This window comes from Aquarana catesbeiana, linkage group LG09, assembly GCF_042186555.1.
Source record: "Aquarana catesbeiana isolate 2022-GZ linkage group LG09, ASM4218655v1, whole genome shotgun sequence".
In the NCBI taxonomy this organism is placed as follows: domain Eukaryota; kingdom Metazoa; phylum Chordata; class Amphibia; order Anura; family Ranidae; genus Aquarana; species Aquarana catesbeiana.
The window spans coordinates 165,088,710-165,113,039 of NC_133332.1; the positions used below are offsets into that span (position 1 = coordinate 165,088,710).

Here is a 24,330-nt window from a genome sequence, read left to right on the forward strand (position 1 = left end):
TTTCAGCAACTGTGCCGGCACATCTTGATCCTACGTTACTCTTCATTCTTGAGGTCGATGCATCCGAGACTAGAGTAGGCACCCTTCTGTCTCAACGTCCTACCTCAGAGCGCTATGCATCCTTATGGCTACTTTTCTAAGAAATTGTCTCCTGCAGAATGCAATTATGAGATTGGGGACAAAGAATTGTTAGCTATCATTTTAGCTTTTAAAGAATGGAGGCATCTCCTCGAAGGTACCACTGTGCCAGTCCTCATTTTGGCTGACCATAAGAATCTCACATTCTTGTCTGAGGCAAAACGCTTATCTCCCAGAAGGGCACGATGGCTCTTTCTGTCAAGCTTCAATTGCGTAGTCTCATTCTTACCCGGTACTAAAAATGTAAGGACTGATGTGCTGTCGCGTCAGTTTTCCTCTGCTTCCAAGATGGAGTTGATTTCTGCTCCTGTGATACCTCCCATTCATATTCTGGCCACTGTTTGTACTAGTATCACTTCATCGGAGGGTGAGAAAATTCTGGCCACTCAGATCCATTCTCCTCCTGAGAAACCTGGTGACCACTGCTTTATCCCTGAGAATCTCTACACTGCTTTGCTCCAGACTTACCATTCTCCCAGGGCAGCTGGCCACTCAGGGAAGAATCAACTCATTTGTGCTATTTTTAACAATTCTGGTGGCCGAGTCTCTGCGCTGATGTAACCGCCTTCATAGCCGCTTGTTCCGTGTGTGTGCTCAGAGTAAGACACCATGATACCTTCCGGTGGGCCTCCTATAACCCTTACCCAATGGAGAGAGGCCTTGGACCCACCTGTTTATGGATTTTATTGTGGAGTTACCCATCTCCCAGGGCAACACAGTTATTCTTATGGTGGTTGACCGGTTCTCGAAAATGTCACATTGTATACCACTAAAGAAATTGCCCACATCCAAAGAACTAGCATCCATTTTTGCGAGTGATCTTTCGGTTACAGGTTACATGGGCCACCCAAGGTTATCATCTCAGACAGGGGTAGCCAGTTTGTCTCCAGGATTTGGCGAGCCTTTTGTGCACAGTTGGGAATTCAGCTTTCCTTCTCCTCTGCATATCACCCGCAGTCCAATGCAGCCACTGAACGAGCCAACCAAGCCTTGGAGCAGTTTCTACATTGATATATTTCTGACCACCATAACAACTGGTCAGACCTCTTACCTTGGGTGAAGTTTGCTCACAAAAGTGCCGTCATTACCGCTTTCCAAAACAATACATACATTAGATGATTCTTGGGGCTACCCAATCATGGGGTGGTGCAGTGGGTGTATGATTGAGTATAGAATGTCACGTCCTATTTGGTATAAACAAGGACTTTATAGGAGCCAGTTAAAAACATACACATTTTTATTAGTACAAACTGATAGAGGCAAATTCATAAAATCTATAATAAAATTGTATATACTCAGGACAAGCAACTAGTGTGTGTATAGTAGACCAGTCCCATAGTCCATTAAAAAAGGCACTTGATTGCTTGAAGGCTAGTAGAATCCAGAAACATTAGGCCTAGGTCAAAGTAACCTGTTGAAACGTTGACTCAACATGTTTCAAGATAGAAACCAGAAACATTAGGCCTAGGTCAAAGTAGCCTGCTGTAACTTTGGCTCAACATGTATTGAGATATTTGGCTTCCTCAGGAGCTTAGATAAATAGTATAAGGTAAAGAGATAGAAACATAGGGTATACAACTACCCATATTATATCACTACACCACTTAGATAGCCAATCCATCAATAGTGATACTAATGCGACTACAGCCATCAATTGCTGGGAGGAATCATCATATATTGAAAGAGTTAGTACTGCTCCAAGAGCGTCAATCCCATACAGCCACAATATCAACATCCCCACAACATAAGAAGGAAGGGAGCCATAGCATACAGTCAGTGGCAATTCTATATCCAAGTATCGCACAAGAACGCCTGAGCTTTGTTTTTCATAATCAACATGCGTTAACGAGCCCTTAGTCTGCTTAGACTGTATGCTTAGCAGAAAGGAGCAGTGTATCTAAAACAGCTTATGGAACAGAATATAAGAAAACAAACACTATGCGGATATGCTTGGAGAATACAAAGGTGCACTCAACAATGCATGCAAGACATGCAAGAGTGGCTGCTCAATCATATATTGTTTTAGAATGCCTTCGGCTCTAAATTAGGTGTACCTTAATTGCTACTGTAGCATGACGAATCAGGGTCATTGCATCTTAATCTGGGTTTTATATAAACTATTGCAAGAACATTCATCATGCACATTTTGTCAAATGATTTTGTACAAGCAATCCCACTGGAAATTGCATAGGTCTGTGCTGTAACTAAGGAACAGTCTGTATTTGCAGGCTCAAATTCAGGGCAATTCAGAACAAATGCATACCAAACAGGGCAGCCAGGTTTACCTGTCCAAAACCAGTATAAAAATAAAAGCCATACATTGGGTAACCTGTGTTTCCTATTGAGTTTAAATTTAAAATCTTCATGTTTGGCTGGACTTTACCTTTAAAAGATTACATTACTGAAGGATCATATGATCAATATAAAAACCACAAAACCTGTAGAAGGCACAACAATGCACAGCATATGTGAATTAAATAAAATGTTTGAGAAGTCTATAATTCTAGCAAGATTTACATCCAGCCTACCTCTTGGCCTGTAGCAATGTCTATAGCTGTGTATACTGTACCAGATGCTCTGTAAAACACAAAGATCATAACAGATGATTAGCAAGTTTATGAGATCTGTTACAATGAATGTGGAATAAATTAAAAAAAATAAACAAAAAAAACCTATATGCAGTCTTAAAAAATAAAGTCACTAACATTTATGGCATGTTTGGAACAAAAAATGAATAAATACTGGTAATCTGAAGACATTATTGATTCAGCACTTGATCCCATACAAAGTATAGAAATTATTGTGTTGTGCTCTGACATTATTCCCTTACTGATTTGGTTGTATTTGGTACATAAATATGACCTGAGTGCTTTTAAAGTCCAAGGTGTTTGCAACAACCTACTTGCCAAATTCTTTCAAAAGCTGTATGCAGGTGTACCTAGTGGAATTTATGTTGTTTTGAAGGTAAAGGTTGGTCACAACAAATATTGATTTGATTTGGATTCCTCTTCTGTTTTCTTTCAATTTTACTAATGTTAGTAGTTTTTTATCAACTTGTGTGTGTGTGTCTGTGTGCATGCATGTTTTGCGTTGAAATGTAATTGATTCAACTCCTTGACAAAATAAGTTTATTACTACTTGCTACTTACCACTTGTTGGTGACATTCACAGCACTGTTAGCATCAGAAAAGGCGCAAAGACCCAAGCCTTTCCTACACAAAGATAGGCCCACCATTCAAGGTGGCCCACCAGGCACACTCAACATCAATGTATCTTGTTTGTGTATGCAGCCAAACCTGTCCATGTCCATCACTGTCATATCTCTGTAGCAGCTGGAGATGCAAGACTGCAGTTTCAGGGCTGCATGATGGGCAAAAAAGTTTAATTCTTATGAAGTAACTAAATATGCACATAGAGATGACTGAGGGAAACATATCTTCCATTTCTATTGACATTAATGAGCTGCCCACTCAAGCTTTCAGGGATTCAGATATGTAAAACTTCTACACAGATCTATATGGAATCTGTGAAACTATCTTGATTGATATATTTGACGGGTCAGTCACTACAGTTTATCAGAATCAACATGGTGGCCAGGTGATGCCTTTGTAGAGAGAAACCAAAAGCCATGATTATATAAATCCAAAAGACAAGTTGTTTGTTTTTTTTGTTTTTAATCTCAGTCATATGGTTATCCCTTTTCTGTTCTGCAAAGCATAATAATAACCTAACAACCAATAATTTATTTATTGTTCTTTTATGAGTTAACATGAGTTAACTTATCCCTGACAACACAGGCAAAATGAAAAGACTAGGCATGTAGTACAAGCGAGTACAGATTATTTCATTGTTTTATTCCATGTAGCTCTATGAATTACAACACCATATCTCCACTAGGAGGCAGTGTGTAACCATCCGTAATGTGTTTGTACTATAAATTGAATGTTAAAACTCGTGTATGAAATACAGCAGTTCAGAAGCCACAAGATAACTATAATTCCTTTGTTAACACTAAAGAGGTCATCAGTCTTAAAATGACAAAGATGGAAAACACCTTCTAGTAACAGAGAATGCAGAGGAAGCCCCCACCTCTCCCTTATTCTAGCAGTATTGAACATTCAGAAATACCTGAGCTGAATTTGCAACAAAAAAGCTTTAAATACTTTTTGTAGACAATAGGTACTTTCATAGTAACATGTACTCTAACATTTTCCCTATGGGTTTATCTGTCAGGGGCAGGGGTTTGAGTTTTCTCTCCATATAACTACACACACACAGATCAGTGACAACTTTATTACTACCACCACATTTTGAGTAGGTCTCCTTTTTGCTACCAAGACAGCCCTGACCCATCAAGGCATGGATGCCACTGGACCTCTGGAGGTATGTTGTGGTATCTGGCACAGATTTTCTGTAAAGGTGAACTTACACTTTAAGTCATGAGTTAGGGCCTCAAAGAATCTGACTTGTTTTTCCAACACTTTCCACAGATGCTCGATGGATTGAGATCTGGAGAATTTGAAGGCCAAACCAACACCTCAAACTCGTTGTGTTCCATTCTTGAACCATTGTTGAATTGTAGCATGGGGCATTATCTCTTTGAAAGAGGCAACTTCCATGAAGAGGTGTACTTGGTTAGTAACAATGTTTAGGTAGGTGGTACGTATCAGGTAACATCCAGATGGCAAGGCCAGCAAAACTTAGCCCAAACCCTGCACAGCTTGCCTTCTTCCTATACTGCATCCTGGTGCCATCTCTTTCCCAGGCAAGCAATGAGCATGTGCCGAGCCATCCACATGTAAAAAATGTGACAAAACAGACTAGGCCACCTTCTTTTACATGCTCACATGCCCATTATTGGAGCTTTGGGCTGTGGGTTAGCATAGGCACCCTGAGTGATCTGCAGCTACACAGCTCCATACACAACAAACTGTGATGCATATTTTTCTACTTTCAACTCATCAACCTTAGGGACACCATGTTTACTTGTTATGTCTGATCGGTGTGTGTGTATATATATTATACACAGTTGTGCTCGTAAGTTTACATACCCTGGCAGAATTTATGATTTGAATTATATATGATTATGAATATCACAAACTTTTCTCACTCATGGTTAGTGTTTGGCTGGAGCCATTTATTATCAATCAACTGTGTTTACTCTTTTTAAATCGTAATCACAACAGAAACTACCCAAATGACCCTGATCAAATGTTTACATACCCCAGTTCTTAACCACTGGGCACTTAAACCCCCTTCCTAACCAGACCAATTTTCAGCTTTCGGTGCTCTCACAGTTTGAATGACAATTACTCCATCATGCAACACTGCACCTATATGAATTTTTGTCCTTTTTTTTCACACAAATAGAGCTTTCTTATGGTGGTATTTAATCACCGCTGGGTTTTTTATTTTTTGCGCTATAAAAAGAAAAAAAGATCGAAAATTCTGTAAAAAAAATGCATTTTTCTTAAGTTTTTGTTATAAAATTTTCCAAATTAGTAATTTTTCGTCATATATTTTGGCCAAAAGTTATACTGTTTTATCTCTGGTAAAATAACCCAAATTGGTGTATATTATTTTGTCTTTGTGAAAAAGTTAGAGTCCACAAGCTACGGTGTTAATCTCTGAAAATTGATCACACCTGAAATTCCGTTGGCCATAATTTATCCCCGAAAAATTCACGTGACAGTGACGGCACACGTTGGACATACGGACACCGGAAATGACGTCCTGGCCGCGAGCTCGCCGCTTGTTTGATACACTGTATTATTCTATATACCCGGTTTGATGCATTTGAGCTGTGTTTGGCTATTTACCTAGTCCTGGAAAAAGGCATTTAGAGGAATCACCTTCTAGGCTCTGCATATACTGGAAGCCCTCAGGAGGAACGGATAGGAGACCCCCCTCCTCCTATTGAGTGACCACCCACCCCCTCTGTTTTCTCTGAATGCTGCTTACCTTACAGCAGTAAGGTAAGAAGTTAGCACACCTACGGGTGCCATTTGCACCAAAGATTCATAGCACTTAAATCACAGTGCCACTTATTGATGTCAGCTAGCACCTTTGGTTTGCACTTTGCACCTTCTTATGGTTGGAAGATAAACATCACTTCCAGTTTGTGATTCATCCGCACTATTTGCACTTTCATACATATGGACTACTGTTGAATATTTTTTTTATTATTTATGCATTGTGGACGTTTTAATATTTATACACCACAGTCACTTTATTTGCATTTATTGCACTTTACTGATCATTCTCATATTTATTCTTTGTGGATCAATGCATTTGATAATTTACATATATCAGTACGTGTATTACTTGATTGTCACTGTATTTTAGCACTTTATTTTTCTTGGAGAGCAACACCATCTATTGATTTTTTTATATACCTTACTGTGGGTAGTGTTTGACCCTCACGGTGTCTGCTGCACCATATGAATTTTTATACTAGTCTCCATATTAGCGCGGGAATACTTACTTTTCTATACTGCATTCATCTTGTCATCAATTTTGACCAAATTTCCTGTGCCTTTGTAGCTCACACATCCCCAAAACATCAGCAATCCACCTCCGTGTTTCACAGTAGGAATGATGTACCTTTCATCATAGGCCCTGTCCTCTCTCCAAATGTAGTGTTTATGGTTGTGGCCAAAAAGCTAAATTTTGATCTCATCACTCCAAATGACTTTGTGCCAGAAGGTTTGAGGCTTGTCTCTGTGCCGTCTGGCAAATTGTAAGCGGGATACTTTGTGGCATTTGCGCAGTAATGGCTTTGTTCTGGCGACTCGATCATGCAGCCTATCTTTCTTCAAGTGCCTCCTTATTGTGCATCTTGAAATAGCCACACCACATGTTTTCAGAGAGTCCTGTATTTCACCTGAAGTTAATTGTGGGTTTTCCTTTGCATCTCGCATATTTTTTCTGGCAGTTGTGACTGAAATTTTAGTTGGTCTACCTGACCGTGGTTTGGTTTCAACAGAACCCCTCATTTTCCACTTCTTGATTAGAGTTTGAACACTGCTGACTGGCATTCTCAATTCCTTGGATATCTTTTTATATTCCTTTCCTGTTTTATACAGTTCAACTACCTTTTCGCGCAGATACTTTGACAATTATTTTGCTTTCCCCATGACTCAGAATCCAGAAATGTCAGTGCAGCACTGGATGAAAAATGTAAGGGTCTGTCGGGAGTCCAGAAACTCATTGACCTTTTATACACACACTAATTACAAGCAAACAGATCACAGGTGAGGATGTACCTTTAATAGCCACTCAAACCCCTTTGTGTCAACTTGTGTGCATGTTATCAGGCCAAAATCACCAGGGTATGTAAACTTTTGATCAGGGTCATTTGGGTAGTTTCTGTTGTGATTATGATTTAAAAAGAGTAAACACAGCTGATTTGATAATGCATGGCTTCAGCCAAACACTAGCCATGAGTAGAAGAAATGTTTTTGTGCCATCATTCATATTCTCTGAAAAATGGCCAAGAAATCATAAATTCTGCCAGGGTATGTAAACTTATGAGCACAACTATATGTTTTTTTACTGAAATATGAGTCTTGCATCACCATAAGCTTGGATCTCATGTTTCTAAATCAACACTAAATGTATGCCTTGGCTGTCTCACAAACCTTATTACCTGTACTACCCTGCCAAGAAACACTTAACAAGGAGACATACGATAAAGAGTGTGTCCACTGTCAGATGAAACAGCACAGGTCCTGCGCCAAGCAGTTGCTTGTTATTTTGGGAACCTACAAATTTAAACCCATAAACCTATAGGAAACACATGGGCAGAGAAAGCTGCACATCAGCAATACTCGTTGCATTAGATTGGTAGAATATACTGGAGGATTAGCATCACATAGGCAAGCCATACTCATCTCACTCTGCTCTAACAGCCATTTGCTGAAATTATCAGGAAGACAAGAAATTGTAAGAGTCCTCCACACTGTTCTTTCCGAGATGAACATTTGTCAATCTTTGTCCCCACTATTGTAAATAAGAAAATATAAACTACCGATCAACAACAGAAAAATCTGAAGGCAAAATACAAGGCACAATACAAATTTCAGTAATTCAGTAATATTTTTACATTGTGGACATCCGCTTTTCTTCACCCAGGCCACAAGTGGATGGAAACGAGTTAAGAAATAAATAAAACAAACATTTTCAGAAATTCTGGCATACTCACCCTTGGCCGATCTTTTCAAATCGCGTGTATTTCTTTTTAGGATCACCTACGCTTACAATGCTTCCTGCGGGGTAAAGAGTATTTATAAAGATGAAAGATCAGAAATTTCTAAAAGACTTGAAGGCTTGGGCACATACATTTATCATTTTTTTTGTAAAGCTCTGTGGAAGATCTTAATCTCACATATTACACTTTGGCAAACATAGTTTAGAGTATTCAAATGTAATTTACTTCACTTGTATAATGTTTTTAAATGTCATTTACAATATGGAACCCACTGACTCCTCGATTACATGTTAAGCATACAAAAATTTAATTGTATGCACCAGTCATCTATTCAATATAACTTTTACCAAAAGTTTTGATATAAGCCTACATATACCTACAGAATAACAACTGAGTATCAGGGTCATCTACAACTGTCTGACAAAAGTTTTGAGTGGAGACACCACATTTATTCCACCATTATGTTAAATAAAGAGAATCAGACAAAGAAGTCTACTCTGGCCTGCTCAGCATTTTCCAGCTAAGATTGTTGAATACTGTCTCTGTTACCTATAACTGATAGCTGAGGAGCAGACACTTTCTTGTACAAGTAAAACCTAGGTGAACATATACTTCTACTAGTGGCATTCTTAAAGTCCAACTCCAGGCAAAACCTTTTATATAGTTTTGAATAGAGTAGGGAAGGGTTAAAGGCTCTGTCAGTTTTTTACTGGCAACTGTATCCCTATTGAGGACAGAAAGTGATAGGAACTCTCCCAAAGGTGACAAAGGCAAAACAGAGGGTCAGGTGTTAGACGACAGCAGCTGTATGGCCTCCTTCACATGGGTGGTCATCTGCATACAGTGGATCCAGTATCAATAGAATGCATGAAGGTAAAAAACCTTGAGCCTTTAGAACCACTTTAAGGTACAAAAACATTTTGCCACTTGTAGCCCTTTACCTGCCCCTCCAAACGCTTAGTCCTGTATTGGTCCAGACTTGCACCCATCTGCCTGTCTTTTATCCTCTCTACCTTTTCTCACAAGCTTGACTGAGAGCAGTGGGAGCTATTTGCTCCTGCTGCTATCAGTCAAATCCAGTGAGAAGAGAGTGGGGGGCAAGACTCAGCCGTGCTATGTGTGTGAATGGATGCACACAATCAGACTCCGGATCAAGGCCGTACATCTGCTTTCATATTAAGCGCTTGCTATGGGGGCAGACAAAAGGTGTATTGGCCAAGCTTGCTGGTGGGGGACAAGAGGAGATTCGGAACTGCTCTGTGCAATACCATTGCACAGAGCAGGTGAATATAACATGTTTATTATTTTCAGAAAAAAACTTTTAAAACTGCTTTAAACCTGCCAAAACAGCAGGCTTCATTGTCTCATCTTCAAAGCAAGAAAAGAAGCATACTGAGTTTCTCAAGGATTTCTTCATCTGTCATCTTTGATTTTTTGCGTTGCCGGTCAGTATTCCTGTACAAAGTGCTCGTGCTTGAGTTTTCTGGCTGAGTTGTCACTGGGGAAGTGGAGGCCTCTTTAGCTGGAGCAGGAACAGCCACAGGTTCAATGACAGAACGAGTATATATCTAGATGAACAGGACAATAAACAGAAAATATTTAGAAAAATAACTGCTCGAGATAAAAGGCCCAAATCTGTATTTTTTAAAATAAGGACAAATACAGAACAGTTTTCATAAACAGTCCCAAAAAGCATTCCAAGACCCATGTACAAAAAAGTGTATCAGAACATGTTATTTCCCAGCAGTAATTCAGTTGTGTCCCCCAAAAATTACAGTTGCAATCTGAAAACTTTAAGCTCAATGCTGGGCTGTAGAAAATGTTACCCCTATAGTGGGCCCCCTCTGCACTAGAAGAGTTAAATGCTCATTCTGTCTAGTGCATAATAATGTCAAATATTAACGTTATTTCTTGCTTGTTAATGAAGGTTTCCTACTCTCTGTACAACTGGTCCAGCAAAGTTGCTCCTCTTTGCTGCCCGACCAGTCATAGCTCTCTGACATAATTGTGTAAAATGCAGGACCAGTGGTCCTGCATTTATGTTGGGTGAGGACCCACCCACATCTTCAGAGCATCAGAGTGCACAGGCTGCCAGGAAATTGAGGAAAAATATAAGTATTTCAACCTGCTCATCCTTCCCTACACAAAACAAGCATTTAGTCCTTGCTGTGCAATTGTAATCTTTTCTCCAGCTCACAGCTTTTTTGGATGTGGTTAGAAAAAAGCTGTTCTTAGCACTGACATATTGATTATTATTATTGAACCAGATGAACCCATAACACTTTAAGATGGGAGTCAAGTCAGTCCACAGTCTTGAAGTGATATCCAGACTTCTTACAGAATTTGTGATAAATGCAAAATTCCAAAGCAGTCCAAATGAGAGGTGGGCAACACAGCCAACAAATCCCAACAGGCCCAAGAACAACACAACAGAAATCTAAAGACTGTCTGCAGCACAGAGCTGCTTGAAGGGCTTAAAGTATAACTTTAAAATAATATTTAATTAAAAACAAAGTTTTGCTGTTTTAGAGTAAGAGAGCATTATAACCCCTTATAAGTTTTTATTGCCATTTGTGTCCCATTGGGGGGTGGGGTAGCAGTTTTCCATTTACTTCCTGCCCCATAGCCAAATAAGGAGGTGAGAGAAAATCTCTCCCAAGTGAGGGAATACTGCTGTTCCCCCAGGAATTTTTTTTACTTTCACTTTCAATGAGAACATTAAACAGGAAAAGTAGAGAGAGTGAATCTTCCTAATGGGGGCACAGACAGCAATGGAAACCCACAGGTGTTCCAATACCTCTCCACTATAACCAAAACTACAAAAAAAGTTTTGCCTTTAGTTATATTTTAACACCAGAAACTGGTATCAGATGAAGCTACAACATCCACATGGTGGAAATTAGAAAATGTGTGAAGAGAAGACCAGCTGGCAGCCTAGAAAATCTGGGAAGCAAAAAAGCACTTACAGATAGAATGCACCTTGACAAGAAAGGGTGGACTGTCGAAAGGGTGGATGATGCTGAGCCATCTAGCGATGCAGGTGGAACAGGAAGCTGATGCGTAGCTCCCAACTGTCCCTGATTTAGTACAAATCATTTTGGTCTGATCTATATAGTTGTATATAAAATGCACTATTTATCTTTCAAAAAGTGTTTTACAGTGCTAAACCTTTCATCCAATTTTTAAATTGCAAAATTTCAAAAGCCAGTATAAAGGAATAGTGGTGGTAAAAAAAGCACTTGTGCGTTTAACCAGTTTTTTTGTTTAAATTTTCCTTTAAGGGGGGATGTCCTAGGCCTACATACTTTTGCTAATAGGTGTCCCTTGATCCCCTCTCAAAAAATTGGGAGGTATGCAGTGGTGTACCCTTACGTGGACAATCCAGGATGACAAAAAGGGAATCAGTCTTTCTGAAAACAGCAGTTACTGAGATATAGACCAGGGAAATTCGATTTTAGTGAACTGGCACCAGACAAATGGACAGAAGAAAGATGTCCTGACTGAGGTGAAAGGCAGAAACTACCTTCGGCAAGAAAAAGTTCTGGGCCTTAATATCACCTTGCCCTGACATAAAACCAAATAAGTTCCTTGCAGGATAAGGCTTCCAGTTCACACTCACTGCCCAGAGGTTATGGCTACAAGGAATATCACCTTGTGGGTGAGAGTAGAGAGAGGAATGCCTCTAATGGGTTCAATCAGTGGTTTCTAAACGTACAGTACAGAGAGAACCAGATTCAGAGCCCATGGGGTTGCAAAGGAAGAACAGGGGGAGCTATATGGGACTATCCCTCTAAAAAGGTCATCAACAAGGAGTGAGAAGCCAACTTTTCTGAAACAAATGGCAGAAACCTGATTTTTGATGGTCCAGACCCCGCTGTAGGGAGGAGAAGATTCATCGCACAGAGAAAGTCCTAGGGTGGAGTCCCCAAGACTCAAGTGAAGTAAGCCTTCAATGTTTGAAGACAGACCTTGCCCTAAATAGACTTTGTACCTTTTAGGATTTTGAGGAAGTCTGCCTGCCAATTGTCCATGCCTGAGATGTACACGGAAGGTAAAGCTGGAGCGTGAGGTCCGGCCCAGGATAGGATGCGATCTATCAATCTTTCTACGATGAGACCTCTGATTCCTGATGGATCCTTAGCATGGGTCAACCATTTATTTATACAGTACTCCTCAAACAGGTACAAGGCCAATACATGATTTAGAGGAGCAAACACTTGTCAGGGTGTTTCCAATCCCTGTAAAGTGAGAGTTGGAATGGGTGTAAAGGAAAAGTCTTTGTGGACTTAGGAGTGCTAAAGGCCCACAGACTGAAACAGCACTGGTAGAAACAAAAAGCTGATCCTCTAGTTTCAGAGTTGTGATCACTACATCTATAAGAGCTTAAACGTTCTCTCTTAAAGCGCATTTCCATTATATGTTTGTTATTTGCTCACATTTTGAAGTCAAATTGAAGAAAACCCCCACTATATGTTTGTTGTGTGTTTCCATTCACACAGCATACCAAAAAAAAAATGAAAGGCATAGTTCTTACCTTTTAGTTGTTTCTTAGGAGAAGGTGTCATGGCTGACTGCAAAAGATTTTTGAAAAATGTGGATCTGTCCTCATTAACATACAATGAACGAAGTCTAGCTTCTAAATCTTTAACCCTTTGTTAGAACTGACTGACTGTGTTCAAATCTAGTTACAGCAGAAAATGAAGATCTGCTTGCACAGTACAGATAGGGTTAATTATAGCAAACACAACTGCCCAATCACTCATAAACAAAGATAACCAGTAGGATTTTACAGTGCTGGAGGATAAAGAAGAGAGCTGCAATTTTTTTTAAAGTTATACGGTGTGAATGAGAACACTCAATAATAAAGCTGGTGTTATCCCAAATTAGCTGCAAACGGGGAAATACACTTTGTGAGTAATGGCAGAAGACTGACTCCTCTAGGATAAAGTTCATCAAGGCAAAGACTGGAGTGATTCAGAATCAGTGAGGGCCTCTACAGTCCATAACGCAAAAGCCACTAAGGCCATGGGCAAATCAGATTCAGAACTTGCTGGGGGTGGAACTTGCACTTATAGCCTCTGAGTTACTAAACCGGGAGATTTGGGCCATAAAGTCTTGCATGACTGTAATAAAAACATCAGCTGAAAGGACCGAGGAACTGGTCACATTTGACAGTACTAAAAAGGCCTCCAATGCCAGAAAAGACACTAGGAGCAGAGGGCAACTGGATTTCAGGCTGCAAACATCCACCCCATAAGTAGGCACACTGCATGTAGTCCCAGAGCCATAAGTAGAGTGAGAGCAGGGGGCACCAATTACAGTGGGACTTTCTCCTTCCACATAGCAGTAAGGCAACTTAGGGTACCAAACAACTAGTAGCAGTTAGGGGTCAGATGGATAGGCAGAAGTGACCAAAGCCACTGTAGGAGGGCTGCAGGAACTGATCAAAGATTGAAGTTTCAAATGGCTCTTTGCAAGTAGGAGCAGCAGCAGGGAGAGGTTTCCTCGGTGCTGTACTGTGGAAAAAGGCACGGAGCACGTACACGCAACACTCCACCCAGAAGAGGTCAGGGCTCAGTTCCACATCTTTAACCTTGTGCTCAGTGGAAACAGGAAATTTTAAAGGTGCCCAAGTAAATTAATTAGCGTCCGATGCTCAGCTTGACCAGCCTACTCACTAAGTGAGTCTTCAGGGACAGGGCACAAACTAAAGAAACTAAGGCAATGCCAGCAGCTCTGAACATGGAAAGTGCTCAGTAACTAACTTGTTAAAGGGCAAGTTCACATTTAAAAAAAATAATAAGTACATATTTTTTCAGGTGAAAAAGTTTGCATGTATTATTTCTTTTTCTTTTTACTAGAGCCTGCAAAGCATTGCACCTGCGATCAGCAGACCACAGGTGCAATTTCAGTCTTCCTCTAGTTTTGTGCCCATATCCCTGTAGAGCTTTCAGTTACAAAGCAAGTGGAAGACTGAATAAACTACTACCATTCAAACTACAAGTAGGTCTGCCGCAGTGGAAGACGGTACTTGTAGTGTTTTCATTCACAGGAATCTGAACAAATGAGGTGGCTGTGTGCGCGGAGCCTCGCACAGATGTGCTTTTTTCAAAAAAATAAAGCGAGTGTGGCAAGAGGATCCCATGCCCACTGTCACAGAGCGATGGGTGCACAGGAGCAAGTTACATGTTACACCCTACATATGGGTGTATCATAACATGCTCCTAAAGGTGGGCTTATCCTTTAACTCTATGAGGTCTGTAAAATGCAGTATATGGAAACCCAGTGCTCAAAAGGTAATTTCCAGGCTACCCCCACAACATACAGATCAGTGGGGTCTGGAGACAGCACTACAAAAAGCCAGGCTGAGAACAGCTACAATGGATAGCTGCAATCAAACAGACCAGTTTCAGTAACAATGAATTCTGAAGCAGAAAAATGTTGAAGAAAAAGGTGCTAGCAAAAATAAGTTAACATTTTACACAGCAAACCTGAAAAATACATCCAATCTCACAGGACACTAGCAAAAAACTGAGGCATGCTGCTAGTTAGAGGGTTATCCTGGACTTGCCTACTTTTTTGTTTGTCTAATACCCCTGTAGGCTGCATCAACTTCAAGGTGAAAGCCATCCTGCGTCCCTTAATGAACAGGAAAGAAGATGTATTATACTACTTTATTATTTTTTTCCCCCAATTTCCTTTCCAATGATTACACCACAGTTAGGCTGGTAAAGATTTCCAATGTATCATTCTAATCAACTAAAATGATCTAGAACACAGGGTTTACCAATATTTTTGTTACAAATAGGGCCAGTTCACACTGGTCTATCTTTGCACTCTGCGTTATGAAACACACATTAACACATTACCTTAATTCAAGACCATTTATATAAACAGGCTGACAAAGCACAAACACAAAAAAGAAAATATGCTTTTTCTGATGCTGTACGCTACAACTCCAATGAAGTCCAAAAAACATGCATTGGAGGTGCAATGAAAATTAATAGCACTGGAACACACAGGTATCGTGGTGTAGTAATGCACATGTAACTGCAACACACCGAAATGGAGAGGTGCGGATAGGCCCTAAAGATTACCACCCCCCACAAAAAAGTTTATTCTGAATCATGCGATTCATACCTGTAAAGAGACTATCCTATTATATTTATATATTTATTTATTCCTTCTCTAGTTCATATACCTTTATTTATATATTTTTTTTCACATTTTTTTACCAGTCAACCAAGCTATCTAGCAAAAGTAACATTATCAACAGTTCATGCTGAAATGATGGTTTAATCACAAATTTTAAATCTAAGATTTTATTTATTTTAATGCTTATTAGTTGATAAAATCTAATGAGTATTCAAAGTAACAAACACTACCCACAGGGTGTAAGGAGGAGGGGCAGAGAAACAGGGCAACAATACTGCATAACTGCATGCCATCACTGGAGACAACTGAGAGGACATGGCCCAGCAAGTTTCCTTGAGAAGAGGCACACAGGCAAAGTGCCTTAACCTCTTGTATATGAACTATTCATTTTTATGTCTTGCTAGAGCTGAAATTTAATACTGATATGTTGACACATCAATCCCACTGACATTACACTGAGCTAGCTCAGATTACAATTAAAAGATACCCACCAGTAGACACCAATTGTAAGATAAAACTGTTGTAAATAATAGGACCCTGTTTCGATATGACTATAGAATATGTTAAAATGACCACATCATGCCTGTAATTAGGTATGATCCAGTTAAACAAGTAGGCAAATAGCAGATTGAGTCTAACATGTTTCCAGCCTGCCAGACCACCAAGTGTCCAAATCATACTTCTCTGATCAAATGGACGAGTTGTGAATTCTACTGTACAGCCTATACAACTAAAAAATTAGGTCTCACAATCAACAGTATCTGAACTAAATATTGTTCATGCTGTCTGAAGAAATCAATCACATTCTTTTTTTCATTTCTCTAATACAGTAAAGGAAATGGAAATGAACTTTCAGATTTCTCCCTCTAGGAGACAAAACTTCCTTTTTTTTTATTATAAAATTTAGTAACAGAAAACGGATGGCAACTTACTGATTTTGTATGCTCAGGACGGGGAGCAATTACAGGAGGGATTTCATTATCCTCTTCTTCCTCTTCTTCTTCTTCATCCTCTTCTTCTGATACCGGAGGAGCTAAAGGAGGCTCTGATGCAGTCTTTGTGTTCTGGAAGAAAAAAAGTGTAAATCAAAGGGTTGGACCACACCACATGGCTTTCTAGATGTCTTGGATACTCCAACAGTGAAATTTCCCTGACATTATTTCCAGCCCTGCTCCTGTCTATCCAAGTGTTTTTGGTCTTCTCTCCCACCTCTGAGTTTTAGATTTCCCTATTGTATTATCCAGAATATAATAAAACAAAAATATCCAAACACTGAGAGTGGGATCTCCTCATAATTACCACAGCAAGCATACAACGCAAGCTCCCAATAAGACATATTAAAAAATAAACAGGTGGACTTTCTTTCCAGCATCTATCAAAACCAGAAATATAATTTTTAGGTGGGCTGACCACTTCAGCAGGTCAATAAACAGAGCTGACATTGTAATAATTACAGCTAACCAGTTTTAAGATTTATAAATTACAGTTATTCCTTTTTGTATATATTATTATTACACAGAGCTTTATGTTGCACAATTCTGAAGCAAATTGGAGAGAACCACAAACAACTGCACACCTAGAAAAAAAAAATCATAGCAATTACCTGCTAGCCTAACAATCCAGTTATGTGAATGGCTTACATGTGTGTAAGAAGGAAATAATGCATATTTTGGCTTTGTCAGAACAATTGTCTGTATTTATTTGCCATTATTCATAATAAAAAAAAGTGGCATTCTATTTGAGGATTATTCCCTGTCAAACTTCTAGGATTCAGACTTGCAGAGGTTGCAGACTTATGGCTCTGGGGCTCCACTAGCTTTATATCTCAGAAATTTCAGCAGCAAAAAGTCTTTAGCTAGACCCACTGTAGCAAAATAAGTTCAACCCTGTGAAGGAAAGGGCATAGCAGTAAACGCTGAATAGGTTGTCTGAATAGGTTGTCTAACCAATCTAGGTCTCAAAAACAATAAGAAGGCAGAAGACAATTAATCCTCCCAATAAATGATCATTATCTATTTTATAGCTTTTAAATACAAGGCTTGTCCTTTGCATTTGATTCATGCCCCTATTTCCTGTTGCCCAAGTACACTAACAGATGTAGCTCAACATGTAACAGTATTTTCTTTTAATTTAAAACATAAAAGAAGTGGATAGTAAAATAATTTATTTCAAAGTCAACAGGTTGTTAAAAAAATTGTACAATCTGATGACGAGTATACAGGGAGATTGTCTGCATTAGAGATCATAGAATGCACACCATGTTACAATCTGCATAGCTTTAAACATTTTTCCAAACTATTTTAGAAAACCTCACCCAAGGTTTACAACTGTATTGATCTTATACAACAGTATTTTGGACACACATTCTACATTTCTATAGAATTTCACTTAAATGTGCGTGACCATACAATCTAAACTCAGCGTGTGTAAGCAAATTCAAGATTGTTAGATGAATATAACAATCTGCTGCACAGATTATTAAGTGTATACTTTAAAAGGTCCTTTGTGTTCCTAGATTTGAACCATATACCATATTTATCGGTGTATAACATGCACAGACGTATAACACGCACATTCATTTTAAGAGGGAAGTTTCAGGGAAAAAAAACTTAAATTTTAGATACGGAACTTTGAAGCAAAATAAGGGTCAGTGCCCATCTGCAGACTTACCATTGCCATCAGTGCAGCCTGATCATTGCCCATCTGCAGCCTCACAAGTGCCATCATTGCAGCAGCCTCACCCTTGCCATCAATGCAGCAGCCTCGCCATTGCCATCAATGCAGCAGCCTCGCCATTGCCATCAATGCAGCAGCCTCGCCATTGCCATCAATGCAGCAGCCTCGCCATTGCCATCAATGCAGCAGCCTCGCCATTGCCATCAATGCAGCAGCCTCGCCATTGCCATCAATGCAGCAGCCTCGCCACTGCCATCAATGCAGCAGCCGCGCCACTGCCATCAATGCAGCAGCCTCGCCACTGCCATCAATGCAGCAGCCTCGCCACTGCCATCAATGCAGCAGCCTCGCCACTGCCATCAATGCAGCAGCCTCGCCACTGCCATCAATGCAGCAGCCTCGCCACTGCCATCAATGCAGCAGCCTCGCCACTGCCATCAATGCAGCAGCCTCGCCACTGCCATCAATGCAGCAGCCTCGCCATTGCCATCAATGCAGCAGCCTCGCCATTGCCATCAATGCAGCAGCCTCGCCATTGCCATCAATGCAGCAGCCCCACCATTGCCATCAATGCAGCAGCCTCACCATTGCCATCACTGCAGCAGTCCAACCATTGCCTTCAATGCAGCAGCCTGATCGATGCCCATCTGCAGCCTAGAGGGGACAAGGAGGGGGGCAGGACAGGCGCCAACAGATTACATAGAGTGAGAATCTCCTATGATAAACAGAACAGTGGTCCAATGGTGGCCCAGGAGACGGGACTCCCTGTTACAGAGGCCACCAAGTAAACAGAAGATTCTCACTGTATATAATCTGACAGCGCTCGTCCCTTCCCCTGCGAGGCAGCTAAAAATGAAGTATTGGTGTATAACACGCACGCGCTATTTGCACCCGATTTTCATGGTGAAAAAGTGAGTGTTATACGCCAATAAATACAGTTTTTCTTTTCTTCCAACTGGTTATATAACCCTGTATACTCATTTTAATGTGGACAAATTGCTGCCAAGGGAATATATACTATGCAGCAGCACTGTGCAAACCAGAGAAATGTTTTTGTGACTGCTCATTAGTTTAAGAAAAATAATCCACTGACAAGGTGTACATACCATTTGAATATGAACACCTAGTAATCTTGTAACTGAAACTGCACACAGAAGCATTGTGTATCTTTGTATATTACCATAGGAACTTCAGGTATGCACAGCAAGCTGTCTATATGCCAAGCCCTAATTTCACAAATAAAGCTAGATTAACATGTTACACAATATATACCTTGTGATGTTAGATAATAAAGAGCTGAGAACATAAGAAAGTGTAAATAGGTGTACAACCTACCAAAGAGTGAGCAGCGATATATCCATGTGCACTTTTATCTGCAAAAATAAAATCAGCACTAATTACAAATAACATTACCAAATGTTTTTTTGTTTTTTTTTTGATTCATACAAAATGTGTGATGCAATAAACCTATAGTGATACAATTGTTTGATATTACAATTGTTTCAATAAATGTACATCATTTATCATTTTTACTGAACAGGCACAATGCATCCTCAAAATAAATCTAATCAAATTTCACCAAAATTGGACTTTATAATGTTGTAACTAAGAATTTTTGGGTTAAAAATTGTTTGAATCCACCTGTTAGTGCTTATTGTTCAGTGCCAGACTGAAAATTCACCAGCCTGTCAAATCCAGTATTCCTATCAGCTCTGCTCCAACACATATCAATTTAAAGTAAATCAAAGGAATCTACCAATATTCTCTTATAATACAGAGTTGAATATGTTGTAAGATTTAGAAAGTTGTCTGTCATTATGAAATCCAACCATAAAGTTAGAAGTGTGAATAATATGTCAGATTTATTTTGCAGCTAAGGATGAATTCCAGTTATGGATATATAAAAATATAAACATTTAATGTTTTTTTTCTATAAAGTATAAGTCTATAAACTGATTTTTTTTTATATCAATTTTGCATCATTTTATTGTTGTTCAATGTGAGGAGCTTTTATGGTCCTGTTTGTACAATGCTGAAATCTCTAATCAGAAAAGCCATTAATACACTTGCTGAATGCTATTACAGACCTAGCAATTCAAAAACGAATAAACTTGTATTTTAAATAAGGTCATATTTTGTTCTAAAAGAATACCGAGGTGGGGTATTTTAGCTAAAGATCCAAAGTTGAATTGTTTTGTAAAAAAAAAAAAAATAGAAAATAAAGAATTATACCCCCAGACGTAAAGCTCATATACTTCTGGTTGTTGACCGTCTCTTTGGAATCATAAAATTTGAGGACATCTAGCACAGCCTGAGGGTTCTTCTTCTGCTCCAGTTTGGTGATGTTTGACGTTTGCAGTAGTCTCGCCCATTGCTCTGGGATTCCCTGTGGGAGAGAAGACAGAGAACCTTTTTTGTCCCATTCTCTAAAAATCTAAATAACACAGTCTTTGAATACACTGGGAGAAGGTTGTATTATTGAGACCTTGGTTTTGCTATGAAGAAATTACATATACAGTCATTCTCTAGTAAAACACAAAGCTAAAACCAGTATCCCAGATGAAGAAAAAAAGAAAAGTAAATAATGGCTGTGAGACAAGGTGCATGAGTAATGTGTTGCAACAGATGTAACTAATGTCTAAAAGATGGCAGAAAGAGTTAGCAGTGGTTATGGTGGTAAAGTGCAGACCAGACAATATACATACAACGGAGTGGGGTTAAATGTGTATGATCCATCTTGAAATGCATGAGGCTATGAGAATATAGACTATATATATATATATAATTTATTATCTACGTTTCTAAAAGTAGTGGACGAACTAAACACATGGGCCTTACTAAGAAAAGTGGAGCAAAGGAATGTTGGAATATTGCCAAACAAGATATCAACATACTTGATAGCTTGATAAGCAACACTTTCACTTTTATCTGGATTATATAAAGAATAATCAGTACATAAATATGGGGAGAATAATGTGGATTACACTGGATTTTCTGTGGGACCGGACAGAAATTCAACACTTTTTATTTTTTACCTAAAAAGGGAATAAAAGTGCCTTTGATTTTTATTTTATTTTTTAATTCTTTCTAATGTGTACGCTACTAAAAATTTTAATTCTCTAGCAATGTTGCTAATGATATAAGATTTTCAAATGTATAACCATAAAGTCTAAAAAAATAGTCTAATATGCATTATGTCTCTAGGTTGGTCTTGTAGAGAACAGTAAAAAACACCAACTGTATCCAATATAGATAGTTTAGGTTTGCTGGGCGCCAAATGGACTGAATTACCCACTTCTCTCCTAGACTGAGAGGGTGAGAATTCCCTGCAGTACTTTGCATTTCCACCCTCTGCAAAACACCCCAAATATAGATGGTAATAACTCACAGATTATCTGCTGAACTATTTGTTTATTATACAGAAAAGAAAATATCAGGGCAATGTGACACCATTATTTGACTTCCCACCGGCTAAAGCTGTGAAGGCCTAGCAACTGAATTTATGGATTGTGATTCTATTAGGAATGAAAAAAAAAAAAAAACAGTTATTAAATTACTTAGCAAACACATAAAGCTGAAATATCAGTTTTGGATGGGATTGGCTTTTAAGGATAATATACTACATTTTAAAGCTCTCTGTGCAAAATGGAACTACAGTACATTCCACACTGCTATCTTTTATAATTAGTATCTTTATAAACTTCCTCCGTTGATACTGTGCTATGGTCATTTCACCATTAAGGCCTATAATACCTCAGTTACTATACTGGACTCAGTCTACAATGGAGATTACGGTTAATTCCACTCTAAACTAACAACCCAAAATGGTGCATATTAGATTCTATCGTCCCTCCTACCGAAGCTACCAATGCTGCCCCCACTTTGACGATTATAAGCATGCCATCCTAATAAAACTATGTTTCCTAAATGTGTTCTAATTTCCAGTACAGATTCTCTACAGGGCAACCTGTCTCCTTGTTTGATTTTGTAATGACTTCAGGTGGAATTTGTTGAGCAAGAGGCTACAGAAAAGAATATCCTGCCAGGAGACTGCTAATAGATTATTATTCAAGAATTAGGGAGTTAACAATATTAGGTGAACCTAGCCTTTAGTTTTAATAGGGACAGCTACCAATATATATCAGCAGAATGCGGCACTCTTAATTCTTTAAGTCAAATATCTTAATCCAGTCAAATTTTAAATATTTCAGTTTTTGGTCATTTCAGAAGAGTTAAATTATACCTCTCAAAGACTTATGACAAAAAGGTGGTGATATCTTTACACCTAAGTTTCCAGATATGCATACTTGCAAACTCAAGAAGAGGATCAAACATTTCCAGTTGGACTAACTATGCTAACAGAGAATTCAGCAGAAGCACCAAGAACAGTCAGAGGGGGTTATTAACTAAAACTGATGCACACAGAATCTAGTGCAGCTCTGCCGAGAAACCAATCAGCTTCCAGGTTATATTGTTAAAGCTTAAGTGAACAAGCTGAAGTTAGAAGCAGATTGGTTACTATGCACAGGTGCACCAGATTCTGTGTGCTCCAGTTTTAGTAAATAACCCCACAGGGAGCAAATAAAAACTTCATGATGGACAGGAATAGAATCAGGAATTAGTGAATGGAGATGTCATGGCTGAAGACCCCAAAAGTGATAAGATCCAAGTGGAGGCATTATCCTATAACACTATGGGGGGGGGGGGGGTATAAAGATAGATGCCTGTTGCTGGACTTAAATGTCAGTGACCAAGCTTGAACTTAATGGGTAAGAGCTATGGTAAGCTGGTCAATGAAATGTAGTAAACTGTAATGTCACCGCCATTATGTTACACTAAGTAATTTAGCCAGTTATATCAGTTAGAAAACTCCTGATCACGCATACATTTGGAGACCTTAAAGCGGTATTCTGCCTTGGCAGAAAAAAAATGTAAAAGTCAGCAGCTACAAATACTGTAGCTGCTGAAGTTTAATACATGGACACTTAACTGTCCAGGGAGGCCACAAGGTCGGCACCCCAGCTGATGTTCGAATTGGCTGTGGGGTGCTGCCGCTGCCATTCGTCGTAAGGGAAACCGGCCGCAAAGCTTTCCGGCTTCACAACCAGTTCCTTACTGATCATGCATGCTGTGCTTTCTATTTGGCCCGGTGGCAGAGGAAGGAGGAGGGGGGCCAAACTTCCAAGGGGCGGCGCCGCGGTGCTGTCTCCTGGAAGTGGGGAAGGTTACATGTCAAAAAAAAGGTACCCCCCAAAAAGCGCCAAATGTGGCACTGGTGGTTGTGAGGAAGCAGAAAAGTGGAGGTTACACTTTTGGGTGGTATTTTTAAAGCTGTACCAAGGCCTCATCAGTCCCCAGGAACACAGGCCCATTTTTGGATCTGACTATGTCCAATATTCCTTTGATACTGAATAAGAAAAAAAAATAAAAAATAAAATAAAAAGGAAAAACAAAAAACTAAAATTCAACAAGGAAATAGAAAGAAAATAAAGGTAATTTCTTCTACACTCATCACAGCATCCTATGTGCCGCATACATTCAACTAATGCCATGAGAATATAACGTTAGGCATCACCTACCAAAATGCCCACCTATTGCAATTCTTATAGGATTTCTATAACCTCACATAAAAGGAATCATTGACTCCATCTAATTTCTCCAAGCAAAATATGACATTAATGGTCATTTACCAAGGCGTATATGACAAAGTGTATAAAAAATTATGTTCATCTGTCTGTGATGCTTTTTTTTTTATAGGAATGCAAAATGCACAAATGTGTTTAAAATTTAGAAAAATGCAAGAATGTACATTTTTTTTACCAAATATCAGTAAACAAAACAGTTCTTTCCTGTCCATAGCATAATATCCTGGCCTATATGGCCAACTAACACATCTAGGGCTGCTCACTAGCAAAGTATATTTAGCTTTCTTCCTGCTTTCAGTAAGGTTCCTTTTGCCTTTTTAGACAACTCTTAAATGGAACATATCTCCTTAGAAAAGGCAAAGTTAAAAAGAGAAAAACAAAACCCAATAAAAGCGGTACTTCACTCTCTCAATTAACATTGACTATTTTTAATCCTTATGCTGCTAGCATTAGTAAATAGATAGAAAAGTATACAATATTTACTGGTTTTAAACTTTTTTACATTTC

At 39.1% G+C, this 24,330-nt stretch overlaps 1 protein-coding gene across 6 annotated transcripts in view; it reads right to left on the reverse strand.

Moving 5' to 3' along the window:
• The window catches only part of PAK3 (p21 (RAC1) activated kinase 3), a 357,376-nt gene that overhangs the window by 52,044 nt on the left and 281,002 nt on the right, over positions 1-24,330 (reverse strand). For all 6 annotated transcript variants that reach the window (XM_073599359.1, XM_073599358.1, XM_073599357.1 and 3 more), the window contains 6 exons: positions 20,411-20,564; positions 19,514-19,551; positions 16,435-16,566; positions 9,741-9,915; positions 8,342-8,405; positions 2,667-2,715 (listed from right to left, as the gene is read on the reverse strand). In XM_073599359.1, coding sequence (XP_073455460.1) covers positions 2,667-2,715; positions 8,342-8,405; positions 9,741-9,915; positions 16,435-16,566; positions 19,514-19,551; positions 20,411-20,564 — 612 coding nt within the window. The remainder of the gene's footprint in view (positions 1-2,666; positions 2,716-8,341; positions 8,406-9,740; positions 9,916-16,434; positions 16,567-19,513; positions 19,552-20,410; positions 20,565-24,330) is intronic.